At 43.8% G+C, this 18,575-nt stretch overlaps 1 protein-coding gene across 1 annotated transcript in view; it reads right to left on the reverse strand.

The window, feature by feature from the left end:
- The window catches only part of focad (focadhesin), a 32,030-nt gene extending 19,890 nt beyond the window's left edge, over window positions 1–12,140 (reverse strand). The window contains exons 1-10 of the mRNA XM_070993518.1: window positions 12,084–12,140; window positions 11,635–11,709; window positions 11,254–11,408; window positions 7,839–7,937; window positions 3,064–3,165; window positions 2,522–2,747; window positions 2,012–2,221; window positions 1,848–1,935; window positions 582–775; window positions 58–318 (exon numbers count right to left, since the gene is read on the reverse strand). Of these exons, the coding sequence (XP_070849619.1) occupies window positions 58–318; window positions 582–775; window positions 1,848–1,935; window positions 2,012–2,221; window positions 2,522–2,747; window positions 3,064–3,165; window positions 7,839–7,937; window positions 11,254–11,408; window positions 11,635–11,709; window positions 12,084–12,140 (1,467 nt within the window). The remainder of the gene's footprint in view (window positions 1–57; window positions 319–581; window positions 776–1,847; window positions 1,936–2,011; window positions 2,222–2,521; window positions 2,748–3,063; window positions 3,166–7,838; window positions 7,938–11,253; window positions 11,409–11,634; window positions 11,710–12,083) is intronic.
- Window positions 12,141–18,575: the final 6,435 nt, after the last annotated feature.

Raw genomic sequence — 18,575 nt, forward strand, 5'->3', positions numbered from 1 at the left:
GCTCCAGAGAAAATGCTTTGAGAGTCTCTGTGTTGCTAAGCCTTGTGGATTATCTACCTGGCAGGGGTCGGCTGCAGCGATGGCCTGGCTCGCATCCAGAGCCAGCTGGCAGACGTCCTCCTGACCCATGATGATGAGATGGGTCACAATGAGGGTGAGGGAGCAGAGCTGCTGCTGGCTCGACGACAGGGCCGAGCTGACAGACAGCAGCCAATCAGCCGCCGCTGCTGGATCATCTGCAAGTTTGCGCAGTATGGATAGAGCCACGCTGAGCTCGTTGTACCAGGAACTGAGAGCAAGTGCCAATGGTGGACCAGACTGGTGAGAAGGGGAGAGATCAAGAAATGAAAACAGCGATCAACGATCAACAATTCAACAAGTGACAGAGAAAGGTGTTAACATAGGAATTCTATATTTGCATGAGCTCTAAGTTGAGAGCTTCAGCAACAGTTCCAGGATTGAAAAAACTGTGAATGTGGCTAAAAGTGCTTTTAACCACCTTTGGCTGGTGAAGGCTGACACTGATACTGCCAAAATCTTTTCATCTGAACATTACCCATGATGATATGCCTCAGCGTTACCTGTCGGCGTTTGCCTGCCTCTCTGCTGATGCTGCGGAGCAGGCTGTGGGCTAAGTCCTGGTTGACACCGTGAGTCCGCCGGTCGGTCAGCGGCTCAATGAGGGCCGAGCAGGACAGGAGCTGCAGCACAGGAAGAACCAGCACTGGACTCAACCAGGGCGCCAGCTCAGCCTGCTCAGGGACTAAAGTCAGTGCTGTGAGAGGTAAACAAGACAGGACAAAAAAAAACTTTTAAGAAGGATCCAGGAAAATGTTTTGTAGTCACATAGTCGAAAATCCATTTAAACCTAAAAAAAATATGGTTTATTCTTCAGATGTGTGGACTTGCATGCTTGTCTGTAAAAACTTTTTATATTCTTACATATTCAGAAAACACGCTGTGCACAGACTAAAGGAATTTCTAGCTTCTGCTAGCAATCAGGAGAAAACCATTTCCCCTCTAATCACAGCAGTACTATACTGCAGAGTCATCCAGGAAGAATGATATGATATGTCACAGTACATATCAGCTCCTCTCTAGGAAACTAGGGGACCCAAGAAAAGCATTAGATCAATATAAGATATGTTCCACTGTGTTCACCAGCTAGTTTCTCCGTGTCTTGGCACTGTGCAGGTAGTGTACAGTGGGTTTGTCAGACTGTTTACTTTACTAAATGGATCTTCTTTTTAAGACAAAAAGAAACGACAACCGCATCAGCAAAAACTGCCTGTTCTCTTGAGGGGGTGGGTTCACTTTTTGGAATAAAAAAAAAATAATAAAAAATGTATCTGCTTCCTCTGGGCTCTGACGGCTTGCTAATGGGGTGTGAAATTTAATTTTTCATGTAGATCTGCTGTATCAAAACAAGCATGTGGTGCAGCCATAATAACAGTGATACAGTATAATAACCTATAATGAGTTTCATATCATGCACATGGGTATGATAGTCATTACAAAAGCAATTAGAGATGAAACGCTGTAAATGAGACCATTTGTAGGTGTTGGAGAGACACAAAGGATTTTTTTTTCAAAGATGATACTCGATGAGAGTCTTTGGCCTTGGCTTTGTTTCCTTGAAACATTTCATTTGGAGCTCAGGATTTGCCAGCAGGAGAGCTTTAACAACTGATGCACTGGATGCTGGAGGAGAACTTCTCAAAGCATACATATCATACCGCCATGAACTGTTACAGGGCAGATATATGACATATCATCTGACTGTGTGTCCAGCACTGCAAGTCTCAGCCTTAGTTGCCCAGTAGACATGTATTTAAGACAGTAATTACCCAGAGTGAGCAGGCTGGTCTGCTGAGCTGCAGGGGCCTCGAGCAGCAGCAGGGCCACGCCCATCAACAGCTCGTCCAATGGGAGCTCCTACAATAACAATAAAGGTTAGACACCAACCCTGAAATCTGAATGAATCTGATTGTTATGGGATGATGAGCCTCACCTGTTGGCAGGCAGGCAGGAGCTGCTGCAGTAAGTTGAGAAGAGGCCGACAGTCTCCGTTTAATTTGAGGCAGCGCTGGGAGGCACAGAGGAGCTGAAGAAGCAGCCCGACTCGCTCGGTCCTCCAGCGCTCCTCCAAGGCTGGGATGAGACCCTGAAGCAGAGCGTCTACGAATCCACAGAGCTCCAGCACTGCCTCCACACTGTCCACCTGGCACCACAGACACCAACACTTTGACATGCTTCCAACAAGTACTGTCCATGACAACACATTGTTGGAAGATAAATTCAACAAAGCTACTCTGTTTTGGGGGAAACTACTAATTTCTTAATGGGGGATGAGGTTTGTTTATATAAAAATGTAGCTACTGTACACCAGGGTCTTTTATTTGATCTTACCTAAAGCATATCTGATTTACCTGACGGTTGAAATGTCGCTCAGTCGTAAAAGGTTACACTATGCTAACTACACTGATTATTCCCTAAATGCACTCCAACATCAGGGCGTCACCTGCATGTGTGGCACCAGCTGACAGAGGCACTGCAGCAGGCTGTCAGACACTGGGGACGTCTGTGTCTGGTCCTTCTTCTGGAGGACCGATCCAGCTCCTGGACGCATGGGCAGCAGCACCCTGAGAAGGCCGTGTCGCAGGAGGGCGTGCTGGGGTTGCCTCTGAGGTTCACAGTACAGGTATCGCAGGAAGGGGACCAGCATGGTGACGTAGGCTGGTTCATTTCTGCAGCACATACACACACAGTGTGCTGATGAGCAGCTCCAACTCCACCACATAAGGTTGGCTAACATCAAAGATCGATACCACTCAAACAGGTGTGAAACTGAAACTTTCTCAGGCTGAAGCTTTGCAGAGAAACTCATCTATACTGTGGTGTGTGTGTATGTCCATATTTGTCAGTGTTGCATAATCACAGCTGTCAGTGGTGCGATGAGTTATTTGGCATGGGGTGCTTGTCACAGATGGCTTTGAAATGCATGCAGTGAAGGAGGGAGTGATTGGATGGAGGGTTCAAGGCCTCTGATGCAGCCATGCTAACCTGTCAGCAGCCTGCTGAATGAAGTCATCAATCTCCAGCAGCAGAGCCGGCCAGCAGTCCACTCGGTTCTCCAGGGCTGTGATGTATGGATGAGGGCTGCTCCTGCAAAACAACGGGACAGAGCAAAGGCCATGTTCACATCACGGATCCAGTCTCCACTTTCTCATTTTAATCTCATGCAGGGGACACAGATTTTATTAGAACTGCTAGAGTGAAAATTTAAGGCATCAGTAAAGTAATCTTGTGTGGAACATCAATCTCAAATTTCATGGTCATCCAGTAGTTGTTGAGGCATTTCACTTAAGACCAGAAAAAACTCATTATGGCACAACACAAGCAGCCAGAATATTGGGTGTCTGCGGATGCCCAGTCTGATCCAATACTTATATTAGTTCAAATGTTGATTAAATATGTATCTGACACATTGAAAAAACAGCTGTAGACTACCAAATCTGACACACCTCATTTTTCACAAGCTTCTTGATCCAAATGCTGAAGGTCCTGGTTCAAAATTCTGAAGCTGATCGGCCTGAAGTACTGATATGACGTGAATCAAGGTTTAACCAGAGGAGAGAGGTCTCAGTCTGTTGCAACTGTTTGCAAACTGTTTCACTGTTCATAAGCTACAAACACTCCCTGTCCAATAGCAGTCCAGTAAAACATGACGTGAGCCAGACGTCTCTAACATTCACATTCTGTCCTCATGATGATCATGTTTGCTTATTATTTGCAATACAATAGTCATTGAAAACCGAAGCTATCTTGATGGCTAAGGTGTCTCCATTACACCATTGTCACAAGTTTTCCCATCCTCCACCTGTCCTGTCCTGTCTTGTCCATATAAACAATGGACAGCCTCCATTACTCTTGAATTTGCACACCCATTAAGTCCAGACAAAACACTGAGGTCAAATCCAAGGTGAAGTCTGCGTTTTGTAACAGTTTGAGCTCACAGACAGGCCAGAGGTTAACACAATGGGGCTGGTGTTGGTGTGTGTGTCAGGGGACGGGGGGACCTCCATCAGGTCCACTTAACCAGTGTGTTCCATCAATCATCACAACATAAGTGTAGGAAGGAAGTTTAGTGACTGAGCGTGTCTGTTCCTGTGACAGCCTGCAGTGTGGCCCAGACATGGACCACTCAGCAGCTCGACTCCCCCCTCCTACTACTCCCTCTTCCCATGGTGTAATCTATCTGACCATCTCTGTGCCCCCTCCTCATGTTCCCTGCGGCCGTCTCCAAACCCTCCGCTTCAATACAGCTCCCATCCATCAGCCTCTGATAGCGCTCCCTACTTTTCAGCTGCCACACAAAGGAAGAGGCAGGAAGTCAAGGCAGGGACGTTCCTCCTTTTAGTTCAACCCCAAGTTCACAGCTGAATCAGAGTGCTGGCAGACAAATGGGCCAGGTAAGATCTGCCTGCTGCACCGCCCAGCGGAGCACAGATGTCTGCAGGTTACACCAACCTCTGAGGTGAAGTCTAGGTTTGGAGCATAGGTCTGATTTATTATCTGAAAGCAGGCAAACCTCACCAAAACATTACCCCTCACAAATCTCTGGGAGCCGCCTTTAATCTTTAAGCAATCTTTAACAGATAACATATGGCAGCTTCCTTACAAATGATCTACAGAACCGCTCTTCCTCACTCAACAACGGGATGGTCCTCATCCTAAAAAGGATGACATTCAGACAATGTGTCTCACTAACAAGCACAGAAACAGGTTTGGAAGTTGAGCCTTGGATAGCATGTATCCAATAAGCAGAACTGAAGTCAAGAAGCTTCAGTTTGTGAAGCAAAACATCTGAAACTCTAAAGAAACAGACTCATGCATGACAAGAACATAAAGTACATGACTGGAATTTAATGGATCCTTACTAGAAATGTTTGCATTTATCAGCTGATATATTATATTGTAACTGAACTCTTTCGAAGCAGGAAATATCTACATAGGCATCAGCCTCAAAGATCCAACCTCGCTGAGGCTAAAGTGACGTCTCAATGTAGGATTTTCCGTTAGTGACCTTTTCTTTGTCTGTTCAATGATGATTGCTACTGCTGCTAATGATAAGTACCCTGATTGACTGGAAACAAACCAAAATGTGGTTAGAGGGTTCCATTAAGTGGCTTTCAGCTGAATACCTGTTGTGTCATTGTAACACAGGCACAAATTTCAATATAAATGTGTCAGTTACACCCATACCTGAGCAGGCAGGCCAGATACATTGAGTATGTGGGAAAGCCTGCAGGGGACAGACGGGACAGACTGCGTTACCACAGCCAGACTCAGCACATGAGAAATAAGGTGGTGTGGCGGACTGAATCTTCCCTGATCCTGCTGGGGGCTGAAGTGGCTCAGAGTCTCAGTGGCAGATTGCACGGGGCAGCGGCGAGCAGACGGTCAACAATGGGCACCAGTATGCATCCTCCATTAATCCCGCAGCATTTACAGTTACCCAGCAGTGCTAGACCCAATGACCAATGGCGGGCCAGACTGCCAGGCCAACGGCGCCACCCTGCTGCCCTCAACACATTCATCTTCCCACCAGGGAGGTTCAGGCTGCCAGACAGAAGCAGACAGCAGAGACAGCGATGAAGACAGAAAGAGAAAGAAAAGGACAATGGGAAGGAGGAGAAGACTGTAGGAAAGAGAGAAAGAAGGGATAGAGATGTGGACAAAGAGGGGTTAAGAGGGAGCGAGGGAAAAAAAGAAGGAGGTAACCGTGTCAGAGGTAGAGAGAGAAACATGGAGTGCAGGAGGCAGGAAGGGAAACCTGAAGGAAAAGAAAAAAGACAAAGCAGCACAGTCTTTTTATCACCCGCTGTAACTGATTAAGGAGGCCCCAGGATCTTGGCAGAAGTGCAGATCTAAGACTGGAGGGGGAGGGGGGGGGGGGCTCTCAGCATTACACTGTATCAGCCTGAGGGTGTTCAACCAGTTAGACTGCCCTGCACCACAGAGAACGAGCCCTGCTCTGCATAGAGACTGAATCCTCTGCATTATCACATCAAGACAGCTCCCTGACCAAAAGCTTCCAATAAAATGTCTGTTTTCATTCAGCGAAAAGATAGGAACAAGGTCTCCATGTTTCAGCTGCGAGCGTTAAGTTAAAGCATCACTCTGTTGTTGAACATTTCGGTAAATCTGACCATCATTTCCAGTGGCTCAACTATTGAACAGTCACTGCTGACTTTAGAACATTGTGAAAATGCTAAAAAGTCGAGCAGGTCAAGAAAAACGGGCAGCCAAACAATCAGACAGGGTGTGAAGAAGCCAAAGTTTATCCAGATGAACTAAATAAAAACCGAAAATGAGTGAAATGTCGATAACAAACAGTGCAGAAATAGCACAGATGTTACTCATAACACTAACAATGACTCAGTTCTACTCAAGTGTTCCAGTAAGCCACGACAATGTGACAGTGAGCCAGCATGAACGATCCCAGAAGCCCATTGCTGCAGCTCTGTGAATCTAGGGTGCAAAGTTCACCCTGAACGATGCACTGAAGCTGGTTAGTTTGACGCTTAAGCTGTTCCAAAGTTTGGTTACACCAGAGAGATACTCCAGTAGTACTCCAAAATGAAGGATGCAGAAAATGACGTTTTCACTTCCTTCGGCCAATCAGTGAAAAGCACTATTCTTAAGAAGAAGAAGAAGAAGAAGAAGAAGAAGGAGGAGAAGAAGAAGAAGAAGAAGAAGAAGAAGAAGAAGAAGAAGAAGAAGAAATCACCTTTATTTATCACAGCACACAGAGAGTTACAGGGAGGGAACTGTATACGCCATGCAAGTGAAATTCTTTCTCAGCTTTTCACCTATCCTGGAATGTCATTCCTCCGCGGCAGACCAGGAGCGGTGGGCTGCCAGCCGACCGGTGCCCAGGGATCCAGCTTCCTTCCATCACCATTGGTCAGGTGGTGATCTTCTTGCATGTTTTTAGTGGGGGTATTTTAATGGAGGATACCCCAGGTGAGCATGGGGAGAACATGCAACCTCCACACAGAAAGGCCCTTTTTCCTCAAGCAGCAGGCACCGAAGGCATGGTGGAGCACACGCCCACAGCGGGAATCGAACCGGGACCTTCTAGCTGTGAGGCGACAGTGTTTCCACCGTGCCACCAAATGCAGCGTTGATCGCTTTGCTACCCCCTCACTTTGAGATGTGAAAGCAACGAGGCTAACAGCTAAAAATAGATAACGCTAACCACCAAAAAGTACGTGAACTAGGACAAAGCATTATGATGAGGCGATAACTATATGATCTTGATCTACAGCTGGTGCAAAAACAGTGACACCACGTGGTGAAACTGTGAACTACAGCACAGGGAAACAACGGTACCCTACATACATACACACACACACACACACACACACACACACACACACACAATGATTGCCTACACTAGCAAACTGTTCTATTAGTAGCTGGTGATTAGAAAGTTATCTAACTCTATATATTTGCTTGCCAACACTATAATGTTAATGTTTAATGTCATTGTGGGACATTTTGTTATAACAAGTGTGTGAATTTGTATTCATTATGGCCAAAAATGTGTTTGTGTGGTCTGTATCCAGATGCCATATCTTTGTGTTTAGACCTGCTCTCTTTAATGCACTCTTGATCAGCACCAGAAAACCTTAAAAACACATTTATACCTTGTATGTAGTGTTTCCATCCAGGCGATGGGTCTGGATACAGATGGAATTTTCATACCAGGTGTGAGTGGGTGGGGTCACAGAGACACAAGCTGAGACACTGTGTCCATGACAAAGACTGACCTGATGGAGTAAGGACAGGTGAAGAGGGTTTCTCTGTGTCTCTGGTCTGCCTGCATCTGGAGCAGCCGTCCAATGACCTTTATCAGCCCCTGGACATTTCTGTTCACAAGGCAAAAACAGAACACAGAGAAAGTCAAGAAACACCGAAAACACAATGACAGTTTTTTAAAGGAACAGCTAACTTGCTGGGAAATGAGCTTCTCTGTGTTCAAATATGCACCAACACCCCTTAAAGCTCACAGACTGTTGATGTGTCCCATTTGTTCAACCTGCACACACAACCTGCAGGAGAGAAATGTGAAAATGACATGTTGGGGTTTGAGGGGGGAGTTGTGTCGTGGAACTATTTCTTATCTCATCTAATTATCTCATCTAAAAGTGAAAAAAAAATACCGCTGCAGGACATCTCATTAAGTTTTGAACTGTTCCTTTAAACTTTCAAACAACATGAGGAGAATGTTTTACTCAGACAGACAGACAGACAGACAGACAGACAGACAGACAGACAGACAGACAGACAGACAAGAGAGTCCTTCAAAACTGTGGAGAAATAACTGAATCAGGCTGACTGATTCGTTCATATAGCCAATGATTAAAAACTGAAGATGTGCTTGAAATCTCAAGGAACTAGTGTGCTTGCCTTCATTTAATTAAGCTTTGTTTATTTGTCAAACTGTTGTTTCCAAGGTCAAGAATTAACTTCCACGCTCAGTTTTTCTATTTCTTAAATGATCGACCAAAGTTTCTTTTTTTGTTCTTTAAAACTGCATGAATTGACTTTTTGGCCACTTGGGGGCAACGCAACAACATGTAAAACACAATCTGACATTTTATGACCCTAAAAATGTGCTATGGCAAAGTGGTTAGCAAATTATGGTTTATTTATAACAAAGCAATGTGGGGATTCATTTGAAGTTCTGTTTGTGTCCTCTGATGAATGTAAGTCCAATACTGACTTGACAAGAGAAGAACATCAGGCTTGTTGGCTGTAAAATGCTCCACTAAGCACATCAGCTAGTCTCTAACTGTGACTGTGTGCTGTTTGGTGCCGGGGAGGTGTTGTACAGCTGCCTGCTGATGATGGAAACAGGCTGATGAGAGTGAGCCAAACTACGTTTTTGGGCTGCAAAACCAAAACAATGAGCTACAATTTGCTAAAAACCTCCACACAGCTGAGGAGAATTGAGACATTTGTGATAAATCTCATTGGATTCATCAAACAAGTGACTCCTTCCACGACCACACAGCCGTCATCTATTGTTTACAGAGAGGTATTGGTGAGTATTTTTTGTTCCATCAACCACTGGCAAAAAGGTCATTTAAAAATGCTGCCTCAGCTTTTTCCACCGAAGATGAGTCACATTATGTGGAAAAGAAAAGGTCATTCTGCAGTTAGACTTGATCCTCCTGCTCTGACGGTCGGGACATGAGAAGAATTAATGGATCCAAGTCAGCAGAGGGGGCAAGGACGAGGTGGCATTACAACTAAAAGCTTGGTTATGCTTCTGCATAGAGGTGCAGTGTCACCTACAGTATGAGTACACTGCGCCCAGAGATCCTTCAGGAAAGCTCTGTTCAACTAATCTTCGAGGTGTTCGTCTCTGGCGTTGGACTTAACTCTTGTTTTGTTGATGATGCTGTTGTCAAGCACTTTGTTGTTAATGTTGTTAATTGTAATGTCTTTTCTGTCATGGTTGTCTGACAGTCACCATGCAAAGAAAATTTCCAAAAGGACAATAAACCAAACTGAAATCCAGTTCATCATCATCATTCTTCATTTAAAGCTGCAGTAGGTAACTTGTATAAAAGTAATTTTTTTGTCTATACCCGACCATCCCTTTCAGGGTTGTGGGGGGGCTGGAGCCTATCCCAGCTGTCATTGGGCGGAGGGCGGGGTACACCCTGAACCAGTTGCCAGTCGATTGCAGGGCAACATACAAAGACAGACACCCATTCACGCTCACACTCACACCTAAGGACAATTTAGTCACCAATTAACCTAATGAGCATGTTTTTGGTCTGTGGGAGGAAGCTGGAGTGCCCGGAGAGAACCCACACATGCACGGGAAGAACATGCAAACTTCACACAGAAAGGCCCTGCCCGTCCCGGGGATCAAACCAGCGACCTTTTTGCTGTGAGGCACGTGCACTACCTGCTGCGCCACCGTGCTGCCTGTAATTTTTTGTCATATTTGCTAAAACTGTCCCTATGCCCACACAGCAGCACATGAAACATGTAATCTGTGAAATAAAACGGCTCCATTGGTCCCACCTACTGCTCCTACTGTGACTTACAAGAATCCACCGCGCCTGACACAAAACAACCAATCAGAGCCAGAGGAGTGTCTGAGGGAGTGTCTGACATCTGTCAATCACTACTCACACACTGCAAACCGCCCCCCTCTCTCCTCCCATGCTGCCGGCTGCCGCTCAGTCAAACAGCTCTGTGAGCGGCGTCAGGAGGCTAGTGAGCGCTATGGTGGGGCAACAGCCACCCGCAAAGGAGAAACTGCCCATACCGCCACTGTCAACAACAGCATATACGGCTAAGACAACAAATAACCATAAAGCTAATATGGTGATTGTTACAGTAACACTCTGCAGCATGTACGGTATGTTAGCGACTGTGATGTAGCGGCTGGGCAGAGTTAGCTTGTTTCCGATGCTAAGGCTAACGTTACTGGTTGTCATGGCAGCCGGCAGGGCATGAGTGCAGCGGAGAGGGAGGGGGAGTGACGTGAACTTGTGTTGGTTCAAATTTTCAGGCTAAGTCTGCTCTCTTCTCCATCTTACCTACTGCAGCTTTAAGCCAGTGAAAACTCAAATATAAAAATTTTTCTTCCAAATTCCTCTTTAGTGAACTCTAGTGAAAATATTTCGTCTCAGTTCATTGCCAGATCAACACTAACACTTAGCTTGCTTACACTGTCAACCATTGCATATTAAGGAACCACACTCAGTGATGACACACCCCTGAAAACATCTAAATGTACACTACCTATGACACAGATCAAATTAAGAGCGCTCTATCCTTCCTATTCGTGCATGCATTTTTCTCACATGCACACAAAAGCTGATATACAACCGCAATTATTATAACACCATTTCACAAGCTCAAAATATGAATGACCCTTATTTGCTTCCAGAAGCATCGAGCAACTTTTCTTTCCTTAATTCAATGTGAAAAACAGCTGGTTCTTATTTTCTGATTTACGTTTCTTAAGAAACACAAGGGAAAATGGAGACATCACTAATCTTTAGTGATCCATGTCCCCGGAACTCATGTAACGTTCTGCTCTCCTTTAACCTTTGTCGGTGTCCTTCAAAACACACGGGATCTGCTGATGACCCCCACACTCTGAGTTTACAGGCACGAAGCCGTCAGGGAGGCCAGGTGTCAATGTCTGTCATGTACCTGGCAGAGGGCAGGAGGTTGAGGACACTGTTGAGGACGTAGTGCTGGTCCGCGTGGCCTTGATCCACCAGCAGCACCAAGGCATCGCAGCAGGCTGAGCGCACCAGAGCGCAGTCACTGCAGCTCTGCTGCCACAGAGCCTCCAACGCTGGACCCTGACACACAGCAATGACACACACAACTCACCATTTTCATCCAATAGCTTAAAGATGCTTAAATCCGCCTTTACGAACTTGCTTTACTAAATGGAGTTATTCTGCTGTTCATAAACAAGGCAAAAACTGTCACATTTGGAATCGGTGCTCCAAAACCTTCAATCATATATGGAATACTATAGCATTTCAGAGTGAAGACAACCTTTCATGGAGCCTTCAGACTCACCTGGATGGAGGACTGTGTGATTTGCCCATTTGGCCCTTTTTCCTTTAGCACAGCAGCAACAAGATTCCTCACCGTCTGGAAGACAGAAAGCAGGCCGACATTTCTGATGAATGTAAGGTACTGTGGTTGGTCTGCTTAGCTGTTTAAGTGGCTACAACCCAGATGTTCTGTGTAACAGTCCTGTCAATGCATGCAAATAAAGTATTGATATCAATGCAAAAATGCTGATTACTCCAGATAAATCCTCCTCCTCCTGCACGCTCCACCCAGGAACCATCAAATCTAATCCTACTTGTGGAAATACTACAACTACTCCAAGCCAGTACATGGAGATATCTAAATGAGGCGGTGATTAGAAAGAACACAGGACCAGAAATGGGAACAAGGACCACAGAGAAAAGCTTCGCTCCCACGTCACCATCTGCTCTGACCGTGAGCTGGTAGCTTACCTGGGCTTGGATGACGGGGTTGGGGAAATCAAACCGTATCTTCAAACTCTCCGTCATATCTGTCGGTCGCGGCTGAGAGCAGAGGGAAACTAGAATAAGTTCACAAAACTGCACAGAATTCAACGAGTTGTCAGACAACGCTATAAAAGGAAACTTTTCCAGAGAGCGAGCCTCTATTTAACACAAGAATATCACATAACGGAGGTGCTACCTTTGAAACAAAAGCTAAGTGACACAGCCAGCTGTTGCTTCATGGTATTAATGGAGCGAGCGTTCCAGGGAGAAGCACTGCTTGGAGGTATTCAGAGTCGGACCCTTTGAAAGCTGATCCCTGCCGCTATCAAATTATTGGCCTGCAGCATTGACATAATTTTGCATTGAATTATTCACAAGTGTTCAGTATACCACAACACTCACTCACTCGCTCGCAGGTTGCTAAGCAAACGAGCGGCCCATCTCAGGTTGTCTCATTAAGTCTGACAATATGGCATTCAGGTGCTGACCACCAGCTGTCTGAGGCCTGTATACCACAGCTGCTCCTCTAGAAGGAACATCTGACTGGTCAGGGTTTTGAATTGGACTGGGTACAGAACTCATGCATGTTTTTGGTGCTGGAATATGTCTGCTGAGCATTACTAACTTAAAAATTAGCAGTACTGCAAATTTAAATCAAATTGAGTCCATTTTGGAGAGAAAACTACTTCAAAAAAGCTAACATTTAAAGCTTTCCTAGCCTAGCTTAGCATTGGATTGGAGACAGAGGGAAAAACCACAAGCTGCAGTTTTCACATTTCTGTTTGCGTACAGGTCAAACCGACAAGATACAGCATGGAAACCAGTGAGCTTTACAGGTGCTGCTGGGTGTATTTTTGGACTGTACCAGGTTAGCCATTTCCCCCTGATTGCAGTCTGCGTGCTAAGAAAAGCTAAGCTAATCGCTTACTGGCAACAACTCACGCTCACGTACAGGTGCAGTCTTGTGCAGTTGCTTGAGAAACAAACAAAAAGGGGCCCGCTCATCAAAACACTGTTCAGCAGCACCAGTGGGCAGAAATTCAACAGGTTACCTTTAATCAACAACTTGTGTGAATCAATAAAAATGCTCAACAATTACTGCTTTCAGCGTCTCCAATGTGAGGAGTATTTTTTTATATATATGTATATATCATTGCAAATTGAATCCCATTGCATTACGGACATTCAATAGACAGAACAACGGTTTCTTGAACGCCATGAAATAGTAAATAACATAGTAAATAATAAAATATATGTTATATATTAAATATCAATTCATGAAAACAGCTAAGAAAACCTTTTTCTCCTTACTGGTAATTCTTTAGTCCCTTGACCCCCAAAACATGTTCCTGTTAATCAATACCTGTAAACCACTGTATTGGTTTAACATTACTAAAGCCACAGGGAACACGAGCCTCGTGTAGCCTAACCCCTGCCACCCCCTCCCCAAACATAGTCACCCAACCCAAACCCCCCTGCTGTTATCTAACTGATAAGCCAGCCTACTTTGCTGCACTGTTCACCACCCTCCTCCTCCTGCTCGCTCTGCACCAGCTCCCACTGCCATTCAGCTTCATGGCCACATAAACAGGTAAGTCAGCAGCACCTGCTACTACATGACTACACTCCAAACTGACACTGAGCTGATATATTGATGTGTGTAGAAGATATGGCTGTTAATCATGAAATATATATTGTAAATCTAGCATACCTTTGCTTAACACTCTTAAAAATTAGTTATGTTTGAGGAGTTTGGCGAGTGCATGGGTGGTAAATTTTTCAATGAAACTAATTAGAAAGACCCAGTCATCACTTGTCATGTGTTGGAGTGATACCTAGCATTCAGAAACAAACTGGTCAGCTAAACCTAAAAAAGACAATAAAAAAGTTTGTTCACCAAACTGTTCCAGTAGTTTCTACTGCACATTTACCTTACAGCAAACAATATAGGCTGGCCTGTACTGCTAGGTCTGCATTAGCAATAGAAGAGAGGACAATGCACGGACAGTGTTGAGCCAACAATGCTTTAGAAATGACACCGCTGAGGCTTTACTGTGTGACACTCGCTGCGGCGCGCTGACACATGCCGGACCAGCGCGCAGGATTTCTGACGGCCTTTCAGGTGGCTCAACATGCACAGCCGTCCACAGCCGGGCTGGAAGGCACAGCAGCACAGAACGCAGCCATTGATTGCTTTCTTTGACATCTGACACAGTGGTCTACACAGCTTTTGATGAAACTGGTTGTTTAGGTGCTACTTTTGATTTGATTAATGTCCACTTCATTAGATGCATTATACTGGGGCTGGGCAGTAAATGAATATTATAGTTCAGCTTCTCAAAAACAAAAGATTTGCTCTTTTTCTCTATTTCATTACCAGGTAAAGTAATTATTTGGGGGGGTTTTAGTTATCTGGTCAAAACAAGCAATTTAAGGATGTTCCCATGGGCTCTGAGACATTATGATGGGCATTTTTCACACTTTTTCACACAAAATGTGAAATAACAACTTGGCAGCACTGGCTGACTTACTGAAAGAGCAGCACAGCGACAAATACATACACCACAAGATCTTTGTCAATTATTCAGTGAGAACTAAACACATAGGTGGCCAGCCCAGAAGATGAGGGGATGAAGGGATCCGACCAGGGCTCACGACCAACAGCGTCCTGCCATCCTGGGGACCATAGAGGATGTGTCTGGAAGGCCTTCGAGACCAAAGGGATTTTTGTATAACTATTGCTTAGCATACGACAAACCATCTTCTTGTACTGTTATGATAGTTACCATCACATATTATTGTGGTTGGTCCCTGCATCCATTCCTGCGTCCTGTGGAATCAGGACGTGGGAATGGATGCAGGGAATGAACAGTGGACATACCTGTTTTTTACCTGCTAACGCTACATTGTGAACAACAAGAGCTAGTTAGCTGTTAGCTGTTAGTAGCTGGAGGGCAGCAGAGACATCTGGTGTGTCCGGCTAACAGAGCTAATGACTAAAATAGCTAACAGAGCCAATGGAGCTAATAGCTTGCAGCTAACAGAACAAATAAAGCTAACAGAGCTAACAGCTAATGAAGCTTTAAACAGTGAACTGCAGTTTAATGTGAAAACACAACAGGTTTGCAGTAAATAAATGTACTGAAGTACTTCAGAGGAGTACAGTTTGGAGGTAAAAGTACTTTGAGTTTGCAGTTAACGTTACAGACACAAAGATATTTCAAAACCTGACATATTAAAGCGATTCCGTGGAGCTTTTGACCACAAGTACTGCTGTGGAGCAATGTTTTTAGGAGCAGTCTGTTTTCTTAAGTCTCATGCAAGCGCATGAGACCATGCACAGGGGGAGCAGACAGGTGACCATAAAGCCTGCATAAAGATGGACGACATGGCGGCCCCCCAGAGGTGAAGCCAAAATATCTTGATTGGCCCCCTGTAGCTGGTTTCTGTACAGGTCGTTAACCCAACCCCAATGCTTTTCATATGGTATGAAAATGAACATTAAGGGTTGGTGGTTCAATGCTCAGCTCCTTTTGCCCATATGTGACAGAGAAGCACTGATCCTCAAACTGCTCCCAGTGGCTGCTGTTAACTTTATAGACATTTGTACACCTTGTGGGAACATAAAGCCTAAAAATGTCACCATATATCCGCTCATAAGAGGAACACAATTGTCATGGAGATATATGTGTTTCGAGCTTAGACAAACTTCAACAGTCTCTATGTGCACAGTTGCGTTCAGGTATTTCACTGTCAGGTACAAAAACAGGTCCCTGTCAAGCAAAGATTTAGGTATTAAAGTGAGACTAGAGACTAGATAAACATAACCACGTGTTGCTCGTCGTGGCAGACTATCGTGACTGTTTTAGGCAACCTTAACTACACATCACATGAAACATTTTTCTGTTTTATAGCTACTTAACCTGCCTTAATCCATCCAGCAAGTGTTTCATCAGCAGAAGGATGCTGCTGTCGCCCAGGCTGGTGTGTTTTGGCAGCTGCTCGTTTTTCAAATCAGGCCCTTAGGTAGATTTTATGTGTGCCGAATGAAAGGATGCTCTCTGCTCCATCAGACAATGCATGTCGTGTTGTTCTGTGCACTACAGAGTTATAGTATTATGTGAGTGTAGTTTAAGTTGACTGATTTTCCAGTAAGGCTCAACATAGCGCGCTCTCTTTGCTTGTCGTGGTCCTAATCTCTACGTGTCGTGCATACAAAACCAGTCATGTAAGAACTTCAAATCTCTGATAGACAGGCCAAAAAAACTACAACATCCAGAGCTACAACATAACTATTATAAAATAAAATTTAATCGACCAAACAAGCTAGCATATATTAGCTGAATGAATAGCTACACTGGAGTTATCAACACAACAGCTAATGCTATTCAACAGGAAGTGGATTCGTAGTAATAAATACAGTTGAACTGTATTTCCTCCTGCAGTACACCGAGGAATATATCAGACTCTCAATTAAAAGATCATAAAAGTTATACGTGTTTTACCCAAACTTTACCTCTCATTCAGCCTCCCGTATACGCACATGTAACTACGGCGAGTACCGAGGACCGAAAACGATAAAAGAAGACCGACTGACTTTCTGCAAATCATGGTACAACGACGTCAGTGTACTAATGAAAACCTTCAGAAAAACTCACTCAGGAAGCTTTGAATAGCATATTTACATATACATGTGTATGCACCATTAAGTAATGGACTATAATGTTTTACACGAGAGAGACATGGAGCTGTCTAAGTCTGTGACTGTACACAGTTAGTCCCATTGAGTCCAAGATCTCATTCTCTAGACAGACCTGAGTTAGATATTACAAATAATACCGAATACTGGAGAGCAATGATACTCATGATAATATAATATAATATAATATAATATAATATAATATAATATAATATAATATAATATAATATAATATAATATAATATAATATAATATAATATAGCAAGGTGTGGCAATTAGCCCTGCAAAACTCTTTGTCAGTTAAGTCAGAATTTGTACAAACGTATGCATGTCTGTTCAAACACCATAAAAAGATCATTGTTTCCTAAGTTTTAAATGTTTAATATTTCAACAAATTAAAATGTGTCTATTTGCATATGCCATAGGGCAATAAAGCGTCAAGTTGATTAAATCATTTTAATTAAATGTCAGTAATGGAATGAGGACTTCCAGACAATGATAATATGCAAATTTCTGATTACATAGATTATGATCACATCATTTTGATCATTTATTTTGTTTTATACCCATCCCTGCAGAGGTCCAATTAGAGTAACTATACATGCAAACAACAAAAATGAAATTACTAAAGATGAGTAAACAATGGACTAAGTGGAGAATAATCTTAATATAGTCTACTATGAACCGTTTCTAGTTATATCCATAAAAATGTCTTCGCTTCAAAATAGCTTTTAAAAGTTGCCTTTCAGGTTTGTTTATTGAAAGTCAGATGCGGACGATGTATAGTTGTCACAATAACAATTTTAATCATTTTAACCGTACATGAATGTTGGCGTTTGACCGCTTCAGCCGAACTGAAGGTCTTACCACTGTTAGGGTCTGACGTGCTTCATTCGCCGGTTTTCCGCTGGGACGTTAAGGCAACATCATTACAGGACTGTTGCGACCACCTGATTGGAGGTCCGTATACCTGCTGGTCTCTCATTGGCTCTTTCCGTCTCGTGCTCTGTCTGCAGCCCCAGCGGGTACACCAAGCTGCGCGTGCGCTTCGACCCTCAGCATCGTTACTTCAACACAATTGAGGCGGACACGTAACGGAAATAAGAGATTTTATGGTTCAAAATAAAAGAATGGAAACTAATGGAAAATGTGTGATATTAAGTAGTTTTACTTTATCTTAATTTCAGTACTTTGGCTGTAGTTAAAGTAAATTGAAGAATATAAAATATACCCTTTAGAATCTGGTGTTAAAGTAATCAAGCAAAGTTAGCATTATCCTCCTATAACCATGTCTGGTTCGACACCGTGCTATTTTACTAATTGCTGCAAGTACATATGGCAAATGAGCAACTCATATACAATTGGTAGATTAAGCTAAAAAATTAACAATTTAAGGAAAGAGCCATGACTGACTTACCGACCGATATTGGTGCTATAAAGAGCAGCTGTTATATTACAGTTGCTTTGTACGGGTATAGAGTCAGTGTTTGTTCCCAGTGTCATGAATGGGAAGTTAACATAAATTTACTATAATGATAGCCAGCATACACATTGCGTTGTTGCAGGTTTCAGCCCTTTGACATGAAACAAAAAGGGGCCCAAGAATTTTTAATTCAACCATGCTGATAATTCAGTACTGAGACCACAGAAATGCAATAAGTCCCTGCCAAAAAGTTGTTGGATTACCATGAAGGCACACACCTGTCTTCAAACTTTCTCTCTTGGATGCTACATTATCACATTGCAATAATGTGATGTGGATCATTTTCACATGTTGA

This window comes from Chaetodon trifascialis, chromosome 23 (genome assembly GCF_039877785.1).
Source record: "Chaetodon trifascialis isolate fChaTrf1 chromosome 23, fChaTrf1.hap1, whole genome shotgun sequence".
Lineage (NCBI taxonomy): Eukaryota > Metazoa > Chordata > Actinopteri > Chaetodontiformes > Chaetodontidae > Chaetodon > Chaetodon trifascialis.